Genomic DNA, 21,133 nt, shown 5'->3' on the forward strand with positions numbered 1-21,133 from the left:
GAATGGAATTATTCTAGAGTATAACCATGTTCAACTTTACTGGGTAATGGCAAACCATTTTCCACATTTGATGTACAGTCAACCCTTGAACAACATGGGTTTTGAACTCTGTGGGTCCACTTACATGCAGATGTTTTCAATAAATCCAGTACTGTAAGGTTTATTTTCTTCATAACATTTTCTTTTTTCTAGCCAAGTTTATTTTAAGAATGCAGTGTATAATATATACAACATACAAAACATGTGTTAATTGTATTGTCAATAAGGCTCTGGTCAACAGTAGGCTATTAGTAGTAGTTAAGTTTTGGGGGAGTTAAAGGTTACATACAGATTTTCGACTACAAGGAAAGTCAGTGCACCCATCCCTTACATTGTTCAAGTTCAGTTATATTTCTTTTGGGCCATAGGGTACTTATTAGCCACTTGCCAATATGTGACATAATCACTTATAAAATGTTACAGATATGGTAATATGAAATGGTGTTGTCTTCTCAATTTCATCAGATTACTAATGATGCTGAATATTTTTCTATTGTATCTTTTTTAGAAAAAATGCTATTTGTGTTTGTTTTTTATCTTCTTTTCTGTTGGGTTTTTGTCTTTTAAGACAGAATATAAAAGTTTTCTTTCATATTGAATTCTTTATGTATTTTGGATACTAATCCTTTAGTTAAGCATGTTGCAATATCTTTTAGCAGTTTGTGGTTTATCTTTTAACTCTCTTTACATGTTTTGGTGAACACCTATTTTGTCAGAAGCGTGTAAATATTCAAATTTCAATGTTCTTTTATATTCTTCAAATTTTAAAGTTTTGCTTTTTACACTTAAGTCCTTGATCTGTTAGTAATTTAGTTTTGCTCATGTTGTGAGGTAGAAATCCATTGTTATTTTTGTTTTCTAATATGGAAGTGAGTTTATCTCTTTTAATTGGTCTGCAGTGTCAGCTTTATCATATATGAGGTTTTGTATATACATGGCTATCTAGTCTGCTCCTCTTGTCACTTAAATATCCCCTGTCCCACAATGTCTTAATTACTATATCTTTATAATAAGTCTTGTTAGCTGATAGGTTAAGTCCCACTGCTTGGTGTTCAGATCCTTTGTGTTCCTCTCTCTCTTTTTGCCTCTCCCCTGCTTTTGTGCACGATCTCAATCTCTCTCAAAACTAAATAAAACAAAAAGAGTAAGTTCTTTGACTTTTGCTCTTGAGGCTTAACAATTCCTAGAAAAGCCATATTAGATATTCCTTTGAATCTACATATAGAAGTGGAGATATACAAATAGGGAGAGATGAAACTTTTGTGTAATTTATTTGTAGATAAGTTTACATTTCCTAGAAAGGTATTTATGTTATCTGAAAATAATAGCAGTTTTATTTCTTTTCAATTCTTACCTACCTTTTAATTTCTTCCCTTATTGAACTGGCTAGGTTCACCATTATTATGTTGAAAAGAACATTATGGGGGCGCCTGGGTGGCGCAGTCGGTTAAGCCTCCGACTTCAGCCAGGTCACGATCTCGCAGTCCGTGAGTTCGAGCCCCGCGTCAGGCTCTGGGCTGATGGCTCAGAGCCTGGAGCCTGTTTCCGATTCTGTGTCTCCCTCTCTCTCTGCCCCTCTCCCGTTCATGCTCTGTCTCTCTCTGTCCCAAAAATAAATAAACGTTGAAAAGAACATTATGATAACAAATGTTTTTACCTTATTCCTAATTGTAGAGGGCATGGTTTTATGTTTCAGCATCGACTAGAGTATAATTGAAGGTTTTCAACTTGCTCACATGACTGGTAGTTGATAATGCTAGCTGTCAGCTGGCATTCCTCTCTAGCCTGATGGCCCGTGAGTGATCTGAGTGATCTGGCTTTTTACCATGGGCTGGTTTTCTCCAAAGCATTCATCCCAAAAGCACTAAGTGGAAACTACCCAGCCATTTCTGGCCTAGCCTTGGAAGTTATTCAGCATCACTTCTGTTGGTTATAAGTGAGTTACTGAAGTTGATCCAGAATCGAGGGGAGAGGATATAGATCCCCACTTCTCAGTGACTGGAATGTTGAGGATTTTGATGACATGTTTTGAAACCTCCAGGTTTAGAATATGGAATATTCAGAAATGTTTTTCCTTATGTGCTTGAGAAGAATATATACCCTTTTGGTTACAGGATTCTGTCTGTGTCTGTTAATTGTAACTTGTCTGTTCTGTGCTTGAAGTCTATGTTCTCTTACTGCTTGCTTCCTTGCTAGCATGGTTTTTGTTATCTGCTTACTGATCAATTAATTGAGAAGTGATGTTTTTGTGATATTTTATGTTTTGAAGCTATTATTAGGTGCATAGAAGTCTAGAATTATTTTATCTTGCTGTTGAATTGAACCTTTTATCAATATGTAATGACCCGTTCACCTCTTGTAATGTGTTCTGCTTTAAAGATTATTTTGCCTGGTATCTTTCATTTATTAAGTATTTACCTGGTATATCTCTATTATTTTCTTTCAGCATTTCAACAGTGTCCTCTGTGAATCACTGATCTATGTGTATTTTTGTTCTTTCTTGTTCTTACCTTTTGACTTGTTTTTTCTAGTTTTGTTTCTCTTCCTTCATGGCTTGCTTTTTTTTTTTTTTTTTTTTTTTGGCATTAAGACTGCAATTCCTGTTCCATTTTTTTAGTCTCTGCTAGTTTGGGATGTTCATATATTTCTATTCTTATTGTGTACCCTGGAAAATTTTCCTGCATGTTTAACTTGGTGGAGGCTCTTTTGGTTTTTGTTTTTTGAAATAGGCTACACACCCAGTGTGAAGCCCAATGCAGGGCTTGAACTCAAGACCCTGAGATCAGGACCTGGGCTGAGACCAAGAGTCAGACGCTTAACTGACTGAGCCACCCAGACACTCTCCTGCATATTTAACTTAAAATCTAAATTAATGACTTTCTGATTACTACAAAGCCCTTAGAATGCGTTGACTTTATTCACTACCCTCCTCATTTATATGCTATTTTTGTCTAATTTAAGTTACATCTTGTTTTTTAAAATCTCATATAGTTGTTCTTTATTTACATTTATACACGTGTTTAAAATTTACTCATTATTCTTTCTTGAATTTTAGACATTTCTTCAAAAATCATTTCCCCTTATCCTGAAGTGTATGTATCTTCTACAAGTTAAATATGTGAGAATCTGTTACTTATAAACACAGTTAGTTTTGGTATGTCTACAATGTCTATATCTCTCTTGTTCTTGAAACCCTGGTTTTGCTGGGATTAGACTCCTAGGTTGACAGTTAATTATTTGAATATAATATTCTACTGCTTCTCATTTCTATTGTTGCTGCAGAGAAGTCTGCTGTCAGGCTAATTATCATTCCTTTGGAGGTAATTTGTCTTTTTTCTGTTTTTATGGTCTCTTCTTTGTCTTTTTTTTTTTTTTTTTTTTTTTAAGTTTATTTTGAGAGAGAGAGAGAGAACATGGGCACGTGTGTGGTGTGGGAGACAGCAGAGGGAGAAATCCCAAGCAGGCTCCACACCACCAGGAGTACGGAGCCTGATGTGGGGCTCAAACTCACACTGTGAGATCATGACCTGAGCTGAAGTCAGATGCTTAACTGACTGAGCCACACAGGCACACGTCTATTTTGTCTTTAACGGTGTTTCACTTTTTTTTTTTTTAATGTTTATTTTTGAGAGAGAGACAGAGTGTGAGCAGGGAGGGTCAGACAGAGAGAGGGAGACATAGATCCAAAGCAGGCTCCAGGCTCTGAGCTGTCAGCACAGAGCTTGACGCGGGGCTCGAACTTGTCAACCGGGTGATCATGACCTGAGCCGAAGTCGGACACTTAACCAACTGAGCCACCCAGGCACCCCAGTGGTGTTTCACTTTAATGTATCTGTGTGGAGCTGGGGTTTTTTGTTGTTGGTGTTTTTGTTGTTTTTTGTTTTTTTGTGTTTTTTTGTTTTTTTTTGTAAACTTGTTTTGGATTCATTGTATTTCCTGAATCCTATGTCTTAAGTTCTGTAAAATTCTCACTGGTTGCCTCTTTGAATATTATGTCTTCCTCATTCTCCCTATTCTTTCCTTTGGGAATCATTTTAATGGACTTTAACATGTCTCTTAACCATCTCATTTTCCATCTTTTTGTCTTTCCATATTTCTGTACTGCATTATGGTCATTTTTACATGTGTGCAGTTCCTGCTATTCTTCTGAGCTCTGTCTAATTTTCTGAGTTTCTAATCACGGAATTTCTAATCTTCTTTATACTATTTTTTTTTTTTATTTCTAGATGTTCTATTCAGTTCTTTTGCATATCTGCTTAGTCAGTTCTGATAGACTCATAAAAGAATGTTCCATATTTTCAATTCTGTCATTTATTTCTTTACACACATGTAACACATTGTATTTTCTTTATCCAGTAATTCTAATATCTTCAATCTTTGCAGATCTAATTCTGTTGTTCTGCTGTCTGTCACTCATGGGACGTGTTTGCAGTTTGTGGTTGGGAGCTCATTTTCCTTGGAACATACTTGTGGAAAACTTTTGAGACGTGGGTTTAAAATTCATTCTTCTAAGGGGTACCTGATTGGCTCAGTTGGTTAAGCATCTGACTCTTGGTTTCAGCTCAGGTCATGATCTCACGGATTTGTGAGTTCAAGCTCCACAGCACGGAGCCCACTTGGGATTCTCTTTCTCTCTCTCTCTGCCCTTCCCCCACATGCACATGAATGCTCTCTCTCTCTCAAAATAAATAAACTTTAAGAAAAAATAAATAAAATGCATTCTTCTAGAGACACTTTGCATTTGTTTTTGCTAAATGTCTGAAGGCCCTACCAACCTGAGGCCCTTTCTTTCTTTCTCTCTTTCTTTCTCTCTCTCTCTTTCTAATTTATTTATTTTTAAGAGAGAGTGTGTAAGGGAGGGGCAGAGAGAGAGGGAGACAGAGGATCCAAAGCAGGGTCTGCACCGAGAGCACATAGCCGGATCAGGGCTCAAACTCACAGTGAGATCATTACCTGAGCTGAAGTCTGACCCTTAACCAACTGAGCCACATAGATGTCCCCCAGTGTGAGACACCTGTTGTCCATTGAAGCATGGGTGTTAGGCAAGTGCCAGCTCCTGCATACTCACTTATCCCCTTGGATTCCTTTTCTAAAGAATTGGAGCATTAAATCTGTTCAGTTGAAATTAGGTGCCATTCAACCTAATGGGCAGTTTCAAATGGATTCCTGTCTCAGAAGCACAGAATAACATTGTATTTTTATGTCACACTTTAAGAATATTGAAAGTAACAATGAAATCCTACTTAACATTTCATGGTCATTATTATTAGGATTGTCTTAACCTCTTCCAAAATACAAATTCACATCATATTTTATTCACAGATAAATAGATTTAGAGTTTAGAAATGTCAAGTTTAAGATAATTCTGTGTCTGGGCACCTGGGTGGCTTAGTCAGTTAAGTGTCCGACTTTGGCTCAGGTCATGATCTCACGGTTCTGAGTTCGAGTCCTGCGTTGGGCTCTGTGCTGACAGCTCAGAGCCTGGAGCCTACTTCAGATTCTGTGTCTCCGTCTCTCTCTCTGCCCCTCCCCCACTTATGCTCACTCGCTCGCTCTCTCAAAAATAAACATTTAAAAAAATAAGAGGGGTGCCTGGGTGGCTCTGTCAGTTAAGCATCCGACTTCGGCTCAGGTCATGATCTCATGGTTCATGGGTTTGAGCCCCGCGTCGAGCTCTGTGCTGATGGCTCAGAGCCTGGACCCTGCTTTGGATTCTGTGTCTCCCTCTCTCTCTGCTCCTCCCCCACTCATGCTCTGTCTCTCTCTCTCTCAAAAATAAAATAAACATTAAAAAAATTTTTTTAAATAAAAAAATAAAAAGATAATTCTGTGTCCTTTTTAATCTTTAGGGGCCTACTTCTCTTTCAACAACTTTAAAGTGAGAATGAAATGTTATTGGCCACTTGTCATAATTCCTAATTTGCTTCTTTTTCATTTCTTAAAATACTGTTGCACTTAATAAGTTATAGCTTTTTTGGCCCTTTATTGCTGAGGGAAATGGTATTCTATTTTGAAGCAAACAAGAATAGTTTAGAGTCCAACTTATTTTTTCATTTTTTCATAGTCCTCTATAGGCCTCTGGGCTGGAAACCAAACATTTTATTGAGTAGATTGGGTCAGGGATGCATTATGTTGTATACTTTTTTCCCCCCGTTGGTAAGTGCTGCGTGTGTACTCATACGTGATGTAATGGGTTAGAAGTCTTTTTTAGGTGTACTTAGTGCAGCAGATACTTCTAGTAATAGACTGTTTTCAGGTTATTTGTGTGTGAAAACAAAATAACCTGTTACTCTACCTTTATCCTTCTAGGGCAATACTGAACAGCCTGTCCAAACCAGCAAGATTGGACTTGGAAGGAGAGAGTATCAGAGTTTACAACACCGCCATCACTCTCAGCGCTCCAAGTGCCGTCCACCTAAGGGCATGTATTTAACCCAGGAGGATGTGGTAGCAGTTTCCTGTAGTCCCAATGCAGCCAACACCATCCTGCGGCAACTGGACATGGAGCTGATCTCTTTAAAACGTCAGGTATTTCATAAAAATCATTTTTAATGATCCTATCCATTTTGTTTATCCCCTTTTGAAACCTCAGTGAACTTCAGCTCTTTGCACGTTTTCTCAGCTACCTGTTTACATAAGTTTCAGTCTTTAAAATTTACTTTGTTTCCAAATTCAAAGATGCTTCTGTCTATTCTAAATTTGAATCCCAGCATCACTACCTGTTAGCTCTGTGATACTGGGAAATAATAGACTCTCTGAGCTTCAATATTATATCTATGAAATTGGGGGTAATAATCCTACTTCTCTTGCAAGTTGTTGGGAATTGTTTGAGATTTTACACGTAGGTTGTTGAGCAGCGTCTGGCACATTTTGAATGCTCAGTGAGTACTGGCTGTTCTCACCTCCTCATCATTATTACCAGTGGTAGCAGCCGAGGTATTATAAATGTATTCTCATCATAATTAGGTTAATCATGGTTAAGAGTAAGGATATAGGGTCAGTGAACCTAAATTTTAACCCCACCTACATCGTCTACTTCCTGTGTAACCTTAGGGGAGCTGTTTAACTCTTAACTCAGTTTCTTCATCTTGAAATGTGGATAACAATATGATGCTTGGGAAGAATTAAATAAGAAAATACATGATAATGCTTACAGCAGTGCCTCGCACATAGTATGTACTCAGTTAATTGTTGTCATTAGGTCTCTGGCCTTTCTCGGTCACCTTTTCCTCTTTTTATTTGTCTCTGTTGTTTTCCCTGTCTCTTAGATCTAGGTACTCTTCCAAGTCTGTACTTTCTTGGTCTGTATCAACCATACACTACATGCCAGTGACAGCTGAATCTACTTCTCAGGCTGTGACTTTTCTCCCAAGCTCTATATTGCTGTATTTCTAGCTACCTGCTAGGCATCTAATCTATCCCCTAAAGATTTCTTTTCTGTTTTCTGTCTTACTGAAACATGAGAATCATCTTTGATTTATCCCTTGCCATTATCACATCCCCCAGTACACACAACCCCAAGTGGTAACCAAGTTGTGTAAGTTTTATCTGAGAAATTTTCTTTAAATCAGTCCCCTCATTTTTAATCCCATCACTACTACCTTTGTTCAGGCCCTTACCACCTCTTATCCAACCCTAACTGTCTTGTTGATTGTCCTTACTATCCACTTCTCTGCAGCTCCATGTTATACATTGCTGTCAGTGTTATCTTCTTAAAATACTCGTATGATCAGAATCATTCATCTTAAAGCTCTTCGTTAATTTCTACTTGCCTTCACGTTACAGCACAGGCAGACAGGAATTTATGTTAAGAACTGTAAAATTAATCATGAGTTAGGAAACCACTGAAGGATTTTAAAGAGAAGTGTGACATGATCTTACTTACATTTTTCAACTGCATCTCTTTGCATCTTTTAAGTAGTTGCCCTAGAGATTACAGTATGCCTCTTCAACCTACCATAATCGTCCTTGCTTAAGTATTACAATATGCTTCCTTGGAGTTAATATTATACCACTGTATATAAAACGTAAGAATCTTGCAGCAGTATAGTGTGGGAGCAAGATCGTTTTTCTGTATCCCAAACATTCAGATTTCTCTATCTTTTGACCCTTGTTATTTCCCCAAACTGCTCTTACATTCCTCTTCTCCAACAGACTTCTTGAATAAATATCTACCATATTAGCTTCCTCTGCTTTCTTATCATCACATATTCTCTGACCCATCCCAATCTAATTTCTGCCCCATACACTATCCTAATTCTACCACTGCAAAAGCAATCTCAAGTTTATTTATTAACAAGTTGCCAGATCTCATGCCCTCTTCTTGGTTCTTATTTCTCTTGAATCTATTACTGCTCAATAATATTTGACACTGACAACCACTTCTTCCTTCTTGGACTTCCTTTCCTTTGACTGCTCTGACTCTGGACTCTCTAATATAGGTAGCACGTTTTTGACTGAATGCTTAGCCTTTAGTTGAACAGTGAATGTATGTAAGACTCCCATCTCCCAAACTACAACACCCCTTCTCCTTAGAGAACTTCTAAAACACTTTGTCTGTAATATTTTTAAAATTGGCGTGAGTGGTCTTAAAACTGGGGTAGGAGTGGCTGCATCTTTCCAGAAGATGTGGTGGTTCTTGCCTGGGCTGCTTCCTGGCGCTTCTCTTGACTTTGCTTCACGCCCTGGGCACCCCGAGGTTCTGTTGCAACTGCTCTCACCATTGCAGCCATGATCTCCTTACCGGACACCCAGAGAATTGGAGTGGGATTAACAGGATATGGAGTATTTTTCCTGTTCTTTGGAATGATTCTCTTATTTGACAAAGCACTACTGGCTATTGGAAATGTTTTATTTGTGACTAGCTTGGCTTTTGCAATTGGTTTACAAAGAACATTCAGAGTCTTCTTCCAAAAACATAACATCAAAGCTACAGGATTTTTCCTAGGTGGTATATTTGTTGTCCTTGTTGGTTGGCCCTTCGGTAGGCATGATCTTTGAAATTTATTGATTTTTTTCTTGTTTTCAGGGGCTTCTTTCCTATGGTCACTGGCTTTATTAGAAGAGTGCCAGTCCTTGGGTTCCTCCTGAATTTACATGGAATTAGATCATTTGTTGATAAAGTTGGAGAAAGCAACAGTATGGTAGAAAGACAAGTGAATTGGGGATTCATTTAAAATATTGTATTATTTATAAAGTCCTTTGAAGAATATTCAGCCCAAAATTAAATTACATGAAATAGCGTGTAATGTTTTTTACAGAAGTTTAAAACTTAGATCCCACCAAGTACCAATAGCAGTTAAAAAGCAATGAAAGCAGTCTTCTAATCAAGTGATCTAAGAAGTCAGCAAGGAAACTGAAGGAGTGAAATCTTTGTTACAATACATATTGAAACTCTTGAGGATGATTTTTATTGTTTTTCTGCAGTGTGGGAAATACAGCCATCATTGGAGAACTGTGGTTCTGTTTCTTTTCTTTTTCTTTTGAAGATGCAGGAGCACCCATAGGCATTTGCTTTTTGGAAATATCCACTGGAATGGCAAAAGTATTTCCAGTTACATTGTGTCTCTGAAAGTGATAACATGAGTTAGATTGGATTATGTCATTTTAATGTATTAAAGCCAAGGAAAACCCAGTTTTGATGGATGAAAGTCATTCGACTTTTTTTTTTGGTAACATGGTTAAAATTTTTAAAAAGTGCTCAAAATTTTTTGTTTTTTTATTTTTTGTTTTATTTTTTTTTTAAGTTTATTTTTATTTAGTTTGAGAGAGAGAGGGAGAGAGAATCCCAAGCAGGCTCTGCACGGCCAGCACAGAGCCTGATGTGGACTTGAACCACGAACCATGAGTTCATGACCTGAGCCAAGATCAAGAGTCAGATGCTTAATTGACTGAGCTACCCAGGTGCCCAAGTGCTCAAAATTTTTTTAAATAATGAAGGGATAAAATGTACTCAGTCACCTGCATTTATACTTTATCCTTGACACTACTACTTCACTTATAGCTTATATGTATTGATTTTTATGAAGGACCTTCTTTAAAGCTTTAAACTCCTTTCTCGGTTAGTCCTTTGATGTGTGACGTAGTAAAGGTTTGCACTCTTGGGTTTATAAATTCTACTACTTTTATATCCCAGACCCATGTCCTAGTGTCCAAACGGACTTCTCCCTTACCCACTCCAGTTACCTGTTCGTTTTGCATTCCCTGTCTCAGCACCACATACACTCACTTATTCAGGCCAGTGACTGGAGTTACCCTTGATTCCTGAGTCTCCCCTGTCAGCTTTTCACAAGCACATCTTAATTTTGTTTCCAAGTTATTTATTTTATCCGTCTGTGTGCCACCACCATCACCTCTTCTTTCCTGCTGTGGTAATTGAAGTCCTCAGTATTTCTTCTCTGGCTTGTTAGATTAATTTTTGTCTTCACTCTATCCCCTTCTCCAAATTACGACTGGAATTATTGCTCTAAAAAGACAAATATGGTTACATTTACTCCCTTGCTGAAAAGTTCTTCAGAAAGTTTCCTTTAGTCTTTAGGCAAGATTCAAATTCTTTGTTCTGGCCCAGCCTAACTGCTTTCCTGTCTTTTCTACCTGCTGTTCTGCCTGGAAGGCATTTCCTGCTCCAACCTTATCTCCCTGCTTAATTCTTGTTAATCCTTTAAAACTAAATTTAAGTGTCATCTCCTTTGGAAATTTACCCTATTTTCCCCACTACCCACACCCACTAACACATATACAAAACACTTACTCCCTTCTCTCTCTTCCTCCAAGTCTAGGTTGGGTGTTTTAGCATTTACTATACTTTTATATTTATCTCCCCATTAATCTATGAAATCTTTAAAGACTGAGACTTTTACATTTTATCTTTGTATGTCTAACATGGCTGACCACATTTGAATGATCTCTGAGGAAAAAATTTCCACAAATCACTTTATAAATATTGTCCAAACTAAAAAAAAGAGCAAACCAAGAAAAAATGTAACCAAATGAGCAAAAAAAAAAATCCTAACCCTTAATAATCTAGTAAATGTTAATAATATTTCTAGTAGAATAGTAGTTAAAAACTTGGCATGGTTCAAATTCATGTTCTGCCTCCTAGAGCTGTGGCCTAGGGAAAGTTTCTTGACTTCTCTGTGCCCTACCTTCCTCATCTCTAAAATGGTTACAGTAAAAGTAGAGTCAGTTCTGCTCTAAAGCTTGTTTTGAAAACATGAATCTGTTCCAACACAACTGATAACACTAGGAAACAATTTGAGTATAATGTGCATTTTGCATTTGGTTATGTTTGATTTTTGTCAGTGAAAATATTGTCACTGCATATTACGAACTACACACATCCACATGTGGTATTAAAACTTTGCATCTGATTTCAAATAACCTCCTTCTACCACTTCCCAGTAACTCACAAGCTGCAACTGTTTTGACACTACCTTCTTCTATAAGCAACCTCAGGTCTTTTCCAAGGTGAAGTACCATCTTTATTGTAGCATTTGTGAATTTCTTTCTTATTTAGAATGTATAAAACTATTATTTTTATGAGGTTCCTTTTTTTTTGTCATCGATGAGGTTTTTCAGTGTTGTGTCCCTAACTCTGTTTCCCCATAAGTCATGTGGTTTTTTATTGTGCAACTTTGTGTAGTGGGCTGATTTTTGAGAATGCGTATGTCAGGTTATAGCAGAACTGATTATACTTACTTCACAAAATAGTTGAGAATTAAATGATTTATTACATGTGAAGCACCAACAGTGATACTTATAATTATTAAAATTATCATTCTTATTGGAATAATTATTTGATCAAAACATTATGGTAATGAGAAATAGTAATGGAATTTAATTCCTTTATATACCATTTTTCTTATGAGGCGATATTGTTAAAAGATACTCAGATACTATGATTTGTAGACTATTAGTTTTTTAGATATATATATATATATATATATATATATATATATAATTAGTTGATACATATATTAGTTGATGTGGGTATTAGTTGAATGGCCCCAAGTGTGATAAAGTATAAGTGTTTGTCCTCCTGAAATAAAATTTAAGCAGGTTTTGGTATATATCCTATATCCTTTTCATTTATTGAATATTCATACATTTACCTAAGTCTATGATCTGATTCATACTTTGGGTTATTTTGTTGAAGGTTCAGAATGCTAAGCAAGTAAACAGTGCGCTTAAACAGAAAATGGAAGGTGGAATTGAAGAATTCAAACCTCCTGAGGTATGTTATTGAAGAATATATGTGACTAAGTGTGGTGAAACCTTATTCTTTGAATTATCTATCCAGTATTTACTATTTTGGTCACATGCGTTGTTAATACTTTGAAGATGTCATAATGTGGGTAATTTGTCATGTCTCTATTTTGTCATTTAGATAGTTAGTCTTTTGAGACTTGGCTAGTGATTTAAGTGAATTCATTTCTTTCCTGCCCTTAGCAATTCATATCAAGCGAAGTAGGGAAAAACAGTTATACAAATAGGCCCAGTGCACTGAGAGTAGAAGGTAATTGAGAAGCAAGCCAGTACATCTCTGGGTCTACAGCAATATTTGCTCGAGGTGTGTGACTTGGTAATACAACAGGAAAAAGATTACAAGAAAAGGAGCTCATTTAGCAATTTTAATTTTTTATTTTAAGGTATTTGTCTTTTGATTCAGATTTTGTGTTAGGATTTTAGTATGTGGACTTAATTAACATTCTTATACTCATACCCCTGAAAATGTGAAATCTAAAAACAAGATATAGATTAACCTTTTTCTCAAGCCTTTCTTGTATTTCGTCTGAAATCTAATGTATTTTTGATATTTGTGACAATTATAGGAGTACTTAAATGCCTGTAAAGTCCAATCAAATCTTTCTACAGAAGCTTCTATTTTAAATCTTTTCTCCATTCTCTCTTTTTAAGACTCCTATGCTATGCTTCATATCCTGGACTTGCCTTTCTATGTATGTAATAATCAAATAATCTTATTTGGTCCTAATGTGATGCCCCGTACCCCAACCCCCACGCCCCATAACAGGTTGCCTGAAATATCTACAAATGAAAAATGTGTGAGGGGCTGGTGGGGGGAGGGCAGAAGAACAGTGCTTCAGAGCTAATGCACCATATTCTGTCTCATTTGAATCTTTTAGAAAGGAAGAATCATCATTAGGAATAAAATTGTTTTTGTATTTTTGTTTCAAAGGTCTCTTTCAAGAAGGTTAGATAATGGAAAAGAATAAGATATATATAGACTAATAAAATATCTCATTCCAAAACCACAGGTTATCTGGCAAACATTCTAGTGACATTTCTATTTATCTAGAAATAGTAATACAGAGAATACTACTTTATATTATTGTAACAAAAATTATTTTAAATTTTACACTGAAATTATTTTAATTTTATATTTATGCCTTTAAATGCATAAAAGCCAAAAACTTTAAATGCCTACAATTTCATAACTTAAAACTTAAATTTAAAACATACAGTAGATAAGGGTGCCTGGGTGGCTCAGTCAGTTGGATGTCTAACTGTTGATCTTGGCTCAGGTCATGATCTCATGGTTTCGTGGGTTCCAGCCCTGCTTGGGATTCTCTGTCTTCCTCTCTCTCTGCCCATCCCCTACTTGTGCACATGCTCATGCGCGCTCTCTCTCTCTCTGTCTCTCTGAAAATAAATTAACTTAAAAAAATAGCAGATACTGAAAACATGGGAGTACCTTAAAGAACTTTGTCAATAAATTTGAAAATTTAAATAAAACTTAGAAATTCATAGGAAAATCTATCTCACCAAATTGTTTTAAAAAGAAAATGTGATAAAGGAACAATTAACATTTTTTTTTTTTTCATAAGAAAACACCAGGCCCAGACAGTTTTACAGAAAGCATCTACCAAATTTTCAAGGAAACTGATTCTGACCTCAGTATTTCCAGAAAATTGAAGGATAACCTCACTCATGAACATTATATAAAGTAAGACATGAAAAAGCAATAGCACTTACAACTTTATGCCATCTCATTTGATGCTCATATCAATCCCAAGAAGTAGATAAAGCAAATACTATTATTTTACATGATAAAACTGGGCCTCAGATGGGGCGCCTGGGTGGCGCAGTCGGTTAAGCGTCCGACTTCAGCCAGGTCACGATCTCGCGGTCCGTGAGTTCGAGCCCCGTGTCGGGCTCTGTGCTGGCAGCTCAGAGCCTGGAGCCTGCTTCCGATTCTGTGTCTCCCTCTCTCTCTGCCCCTCCCCCATTCATGCTCTGTCTCTCTCTGTCCCAAAAAAAATAAATAAACGTTGAAAAAAAAAAAACAAAAACGGCCTCAGAGAGGTTAATTGGCTTGATCAAAGCCACACATCTAATAAATAGTCAAATTTTGGCTATATTTCAGAATCTTAGAGTTCATTTGAAGTCCTAGATTAATATCATGCTCCCTCTTACTTTTGAAAGTTTTCATTTAATAGCCGAATTGTATATTGATTCTCACATTTAAATGCAGTTTTGGGGTTAGAAGTTATCAAACATTTATTACATCTTTTGGGGTTTTTTGGTAAAAATAATGATAAAATGAAACTACCAAAATCTTAACATTCTATTATCCATAGAGTGAAGTTTGAATATTACTTTGAGATTGATTTATTGAACTCAGATGACTTGAAAAAATATGCGTATTTTATTATCTAGAAAATACCCAGGATATATTTATATTTATCATATAATTTCTGTTGCTTTGCAGGGGAGAATAACCTGAATAGATACATTTCAAAATACTAGATTAACAGTCAGAGTAAACACCTTGAAAAATTAATCTATCCCCTTTTCTTTAGGTTAGTTAATAGGATTTCTACCTAATACTTAACAAAAGAATTTCATTAACTATTGGAACAGTAGGCTACTAAATGATGTAACTCAACGGGAAGTAAACAGTTATTAAGATGCTTTACTTACTCATTTGGTTGTATTTGTTGTTTTCATTTAGGAAAATATTTGGTGAAGAAAGTCCATTCACTCCCATAAGTATTTGTTGATCACCTATTTCATGTAAGGCACTGTTTTAGGCACTGGGGGAAGTGCGTAAGGGAAAGAGGGGACACGTTAAAATGAGGAAGAGATGGATTTTTTCATCTGCTTTAAAAAAAACCAAAAAACACCACCTTACCGTCTAGATGTTATCAGACGAAATGATTGAAGTTGTGTGATAGATTTACAAGTAAAATGCTACAGGAAAACAAGTGGTAATATTCATTCTTGCTAGGATAATCAGGAAAGACTTCCTAACGGGAGATGTTTTAGCTGAAGTTTGAAGGATGAATAGGAGTTTTACACATAAAGAAAGGGCAGATGGAGGGAATAGTATGAACACTGGCTTGGTGTTGAACAGTACATTCAAACTATGTATAAATCCAGTGGGGAAAAACCAGTCAACAGGTATTCCCTGAGCACTTAGGATGTGCTCATTGTAGTGCTGATTACTATTCAGAATCCAGTGGAAGTGTAAAACATAAAACAGTTTTTTCTCATGAAGCATGTTGTCTACTTAGGAAGGCAAAGTTGGATGCAGAGGATGAGTAAACATGGTGTATGAGAGAGATATTAACAAGATTGGGTTTCACAGGGACTTCTTTATGATAGAGAGCAGTGGGCAAGGGCAGGAGTATAAAAGTCTGAGAGCTAGGAAGAGAAGTTTGCCTTTTAAATTAAGTCAAATGGGAAGACCTATAAGTTCCTCCTATAGGAAGGATGTAATGGGAATTTTTAATTTTAGGAAGATTATCTTGGTAGTATTGCATAGGCTAAGTTGGAATCTTTATGGCTGCTAAAATACTAAGCACGTGAGTGATAAAGTAAATGGTAAAAGGAGTTTTGGGTAGGGTCAGGTATTAATTGTAGGAGTGGCCAGCAAGTGATAAATCCAAAGAACATTGTCAAATAGAAATTAATGTATCTATTTGAAACCGTGTAAGAGTGTTGGGAGGAGTGGTGACATGTGGGGTTATGCTTTGACTTGTTTTAGTTGGAGGTAGGTGCGTGGGGACAAGGAGATTAATGAATCCAGGAAGGAAGAAACTTAAAAAAGTGCTTTTTGAAGCTAGAAATTTCCCCATCTGTGGATATTTTCATGCATAAGTGGGTGACCTCCTTTCATTACAGATATTGGATGGAGTTTTCAACATTGGATGAAAGGTTTAACTTGGTGACCTTTCCTAATTCTTTCAAGTCAGAGATAGTATGAATCTGCTACTGACAAAAAGGCAAAGATGTGAAGACTGATTTAACAGGGAAAGGATGCAGTGAAGATTCTGAAGGATCTTCTAAGGATGTCATAGATTCTTCTAGAAGGCTCTTTAGGCCTTTTATGAGTTTAATGACTATTATACATTGCATTATTTTAGTTTAGAGTAATGTGTTATTTTTAAAACAACAGCATTTCAGTTGGGGCTTTGCTGTAGAAGTATGTTCTCTGTGCTACTACCTAGCTAGCCACAATTACTACACAGTTTTAGATTGCTAGATACATTCTAGTTGTCCTTTCCTTAAGTTAAATCTCTACCAAAGTTTCTTGAATTTAAAAGAGAATAGGAAAATCAATAACTTAAAGGAATCCTGTATATTTAAAAAATTTTGACCCTGTTTCTCCTTGTCTTCCCTTTCTTCCACTGCTTCCCTTCTGTCATACACAGACTTTCTAATTCATGCAGTTTCAATCCCCCTCCCTACATTTTTCAACTGAAGCTGCTGCTTAAAGGCTAACACTGGTGCTAGTGACCGAATTCCACAGCTCTCGCTCCTTTCCCTGGCCTTTTTCTGAGCCCTTGACATAGATGACAGCCTCTCTTTCTCCCTTTAACTTCTGAGAGGTGATGTTGTCTTTTATAACTATTATGTTCCCATCTCAGCTGTAATTTCCTTTCTGTACATAAATGTAAGTATTCTCCCAAGTTTTTATCCTCATTCATTTCTCTTCTCTTTGGAGACAGCATACAAGCTCATCACTTCAATATATTAAAATTACATCATATGTACATGTAAATGACACAAACTCAACCACAGATACTCAGCCAAATGAAAAAGAATGTTTAATAATAGCAAGTAGAGTAATGCTGGCAGTCCTGCCTGGACTCCATTTATCAAGCATCTCCCCCAGAGTGAGCAGTTAGGAGGTGGAACTGTGAATCCACTGTTTCTTGAGTCAGCTTCAGCTTCCATGTGCCTCCTGTGTGAGCAGTTTCCTTGACTTGAAATTCTAGTATTTATGTATGTATTCATGTTGTTCATTCGTTACTACCCTAAATTTCCACCAAAGGCTTCATCTAGGATTCACTGAAAAACTAATGGTCCATTTCAGTGCTGGAGGAATACCTGGCCATGTGGACTTACTGAGAGATTGTGTGCCTGTCTCCATTACCACCTTTAAGAATATTTCAAGAGTGATTTGGAATTAAAAGCAAAAATCTTTGTTTAATTCATGGGCTGATTCTAGAACCTTCATCTAAGTAAGCTATGGCTCCATTGTTTTCCCTCAAACTTTTTCCACACCCTTAAAAACTGTGTTTACATGGATGAACCTGTTTTAGCCTCAAGTGGATCCTGAGCTCCACCTGAATGTCCTGCTTAATTACCTCATTGTCAGTGAATCCCCAGTTACTGTCACCATCTTAGCCTTGCCTTCCCACACCTCCCCAGTCAGCAATTCAGAACTTCTTAGGTCCTTAACAGCACCACCCTTCTCCCAGCTTTGTGGGCTTAAAGTCTTATTCTGCTTAGAATCCTCTTTCTCTCCCCTTGTTCCCTCTCCCCCAAGAAACTATTGCTTATTAAATTTAGTGTGAACTCATTAACCTTGATATTTACTGCCCTTCCATAAATGATCCTTACCATATTTTAGTTTAGTTAAATATCACCAACTTTCTAGGATTACTTATTAGTTCTTCCTAATTGTTGATCTGTTGTTGCCTATACATGATATGCCTTCTCCTCATCTTTGCCTTTCAGAAACTTATCCTGTTCTTAAACCCACCTCAATGTCCAGCCCTTCCAACTTTCCTTCTTTTTTGTTCTAGTCATTGTGACTTTTCCCTCTCAGCTTTAAATTCCCCATATACTCTGAACTTTTAATTTTATTAATAGCTATTTGTGTTTTTCCTGTGTCCTGATTTGCTTATAAGCTGAAAATAAGTTTTCGTAGTGCGTGTTACTGCTCTTTTATTTTTTGTTCCCTTTTCATTAATGGTACCTTTTCTCCCAGTTTCTGCCTTTCAGGTTTAACAAACATCAGTTAATCAACTTCAACTTCAGTTGGCTCAGGCATTGTGCTAGAGGTTTTTAACATATGTTCTAAACATAGCTTTACAAAAATTTTACATTTATCCTAAATTTAATCTTCAGAACACTTGTAATGTAATATTACAGGAGATCTTCAGTATCCAATGTTCATTAATCTAAGGGATTCATGGATAAGCAAATTTGCCAAACAAGAGAATATTCACTGATGAACTAAGCACTTCTAAAATTAGGCTCTGCTCACCAGCTATCCCCCATTAACTCTGGCTGTTATCTTTCCCATCCATCACATCAGCATCCTTCTCTATTACTTCCTTGCTAATCTAATGCAAATACAGCACAAACCAAAATGAAATTATAAACCTTGCAAAAGATGCAAAACTTCATAAAGTCTATGAAAGTACAAGAGAATGGCTTTAATCACTTGCAAAATTGTTGACAGATGGGTATTTAGCAGAGTTAACAATTGAAAAAAGGTTGATGACTCATACGCATTTCAAAGAACAATTTGAGTAGCAAAGAATTAAGGGAGGCCCTTGAAAAAATTGTTGGAAGTTTTCAAAACAGAATTACCTATTATATGCTCATGTTACAAATTTCAAAGCTGGTGAATGTTGTGCCATTATACTATTATATGCCAAAAATAAAAAAATAAATAAAAGCATATGAGTGAAATCATTAACTATTTAAAAAATAATTTTCATAAGTTTTAGTTTCATATTTCAGATTAAGTTGTAGTCAACCCTTTATTTTTTTTTTTACACCATTTATTCTGAAATACCTGGACCTTTTAAAAAGGTTCTAGAACAATTATCCTTGGGTACCAAGGACCTCTTTTATCTACCTTTCACAGCCCAGGTGGCATCAGATTGCCACCTCAAATATTAGCTCCAATTCCATTCTTGTTAGCCCTCTTTTGGGGGAACATATGTTTAAAATTTTGAAATTTTCTTTTGTTGTCTCCTTTTGCTTTTCCATTCCTTCCTTCCTTCTTTCGTTTTTACGCTTTTAAACTTTGGTTCACTCTTATTACTGCTTCTTTATTCTATAGCCCCCTCTTTTTCTTGACCTTTTTGCTGTTCTTTTGTTTCATTGACAGTATCCTAACCTTGAGGCTTATCCACTGTCTGTCTGGCCTTGCCTTGCTATCTCTTTTAATCTCATCACCTGGTATTCAGTGCTCTCTGGTTTAGGTTTGTCCCTCCTTTATTCAGTCTTTTTTTAAACTTTTTCCTTTCTTCTCTAATAATTTTTTTCTAATTTAAATTTTTTCTTTTAGTCTTTCTTCTGAATGCTTGCTTTTTATACATCTTCCTCATGGTGAGAAAGTAGATGTACCCAGAACCTCTTTGTACTGTAGAAACTCTTATTGCTAAGACCTGGAGTGAGATAAGACCTAAACACTTGTTCTCAAAGAAAGCATTTCTTTCTGTTTTGCTGTCCATCCATGTATTACAGCCTATCCATCCATGTATTACACCAGGACAATTTATCTGGTAGTTTCTTCTGCAAACCTCTGTAGGCTGGTGTACTTATTTCTGTCCCTCCTTCTTCTGCCAGAAGTCCTTGTACTAATCAGTGAGTATACACTAATGAAATTTGATTAGGTGTTTAATGTTGTAATTTTGTCATAATAAAAATCCTAAACTTGGATTTTTTTTTTTTTAAACAAAAATATTGGGAGAAATGTGGGGAGGTCTTGGGGGAAAAATCTGTTCTTATAGTGCGTCACTCTCTGCTTCAGAAATTAAAAGAAATATTTTAGGAGTTAGGCCTTGTCTGTAGTTCTATATTCATTTGTAACACTGGTTTTGGTGGAGCAAGGTTAGGTTTATTCTAAATATGAAGAGAAAAAATTTTAAAGAGAGTCACAGACCTTCTCTAAAGAAGATTAATTCTCTTAAATGTTTAAAACCAAGCTAAAATTAACACTTGCCATGTGTGGTAGGAACATTGTAGTTGGAAAATGGGTGACTAATAGATTTTCTCAGTTTTAATGCCTCTGACTAGAGTATAAATGTGAATGTTGTTCATGCTCCCAAATTGGTACATTTCACTTTCATTATCTTTTTGTGTGGGTAAAAGGTAACTCAGAATATATTTTTTTTAATCCTTATAAAAACAGAATCTACGTAAATCAGAGTTTTAGTAATCTCATGTCTGTGATTTGGTGAAAAGTTAAAAAAAAAATAAGCACTTTGGAAAAATGTCTGTCTTCATATCCTCATTAGGAAACTTCTCTTTAATTTTGTAGTCAAATCAGAAAATTAATGCCCGTTGGACCACAGAGGAGCAGCTTCTAGCAGTGCAAGGTATATTAAAGATAAGCAGTTATTGTTGTTAACTATTTAACCTGTCATGAAAGGTGACGACCATAGTTCTTCCCTTCTTTAGAAATGGATCAAGAAAGAGCTCTTGCGTTTACCACAAAGTCCTGATAATCAGGAATTCTGTTTTGTTCTTGTGGGTGTGACTTACTGAGCCTATATGCATTTTGGGTCCTGTACAGCGTGTAACACATTCTCAGCCTTAACCATGATGGTGATGACAAGCTCAAACAAGTCATATGGTTTCTCTGTGCCTTTGCTTCTGTGTTCCTGCAGTTGGGTTCATTCTTTATATTAGTCATTGATAATTCATCATTAAGAGCATAAACTATTATGTTTCTGGTTTTTCTAATTACTCTGTATAATAGTGTTTCTCTTGATAAATGTCAGGTACTGAAAATATTAGTGATACACTTTCAACGTATTGTAACTTGAGATATGTGACACTGAATGATTAGAAACCCAATTTTAAATATATATATATATATATATAT

The 21,133-nt window shown here is 36.2% G+C and overlaps 2 protein-coding genes across 6 annotated transcripts in view; both read left to right on the forward strand.

The window, feature by feature from the left end:
• Nucleotides 1-21,133, forward strand: part of RCOR3 (REST corepressor 3) — a 53,527-nt gene that overhangs the window by 21,563 nt on the left and 10,831 nt on the right. For 4 of the 5 annotated variants that reach the window (XM_045452438.1, XM_045452440.1, XM_045452437.1 and 1 more), the window contains 3 exons: nt 6,349-6,567; nt 12,194-12,271; nt 20,567-20,624. In XM_045452438.1, coding sequence (XP_045308394.1) covers nt 6,349-6,567; nt 12,194-12,271; nt 20,567-20,624 — 355 coding nt within the window. The remainder of the gene's footprint in view (nt 1-6,348; nt 6,568-12,193; nt 12,272-20,566; nt 20,625-21,133) is intronic. The other variant, XM_045452439.1, reaches the window with a different exon arrangement.
• LOC123584844 (vesicle transport protein GOT1B-like) lies at nt 8,606-9,735 on the forward strand. Its single transcript, XM_045452442.1, is given in 3 exon segments — nt 8,606-9,021; nt 9,023-9,046; nt 9,048-9,735. Coding segments are annotated over 3 exon segments (444 nt in total). The 5' UTR covers nt 8,606-8,769; the 3' UTR covers nt 9,216-9,735.

The sequence above is a fragment of the Leopardus geoffroyi genome, chromosome C3, assembly GCF_018350155.1.
Source record: "Leopardus geoffroyi isolate Oge1 chromosome C3, O.geoffroyi_Oge1_pat1.0, whole genome shotgun sequence".
NCBI lineage: Eukaryota > Metazoa > Chordata > Mammalia > Carnivora > Felidae > Leopardus > Leopardus geoffroyi.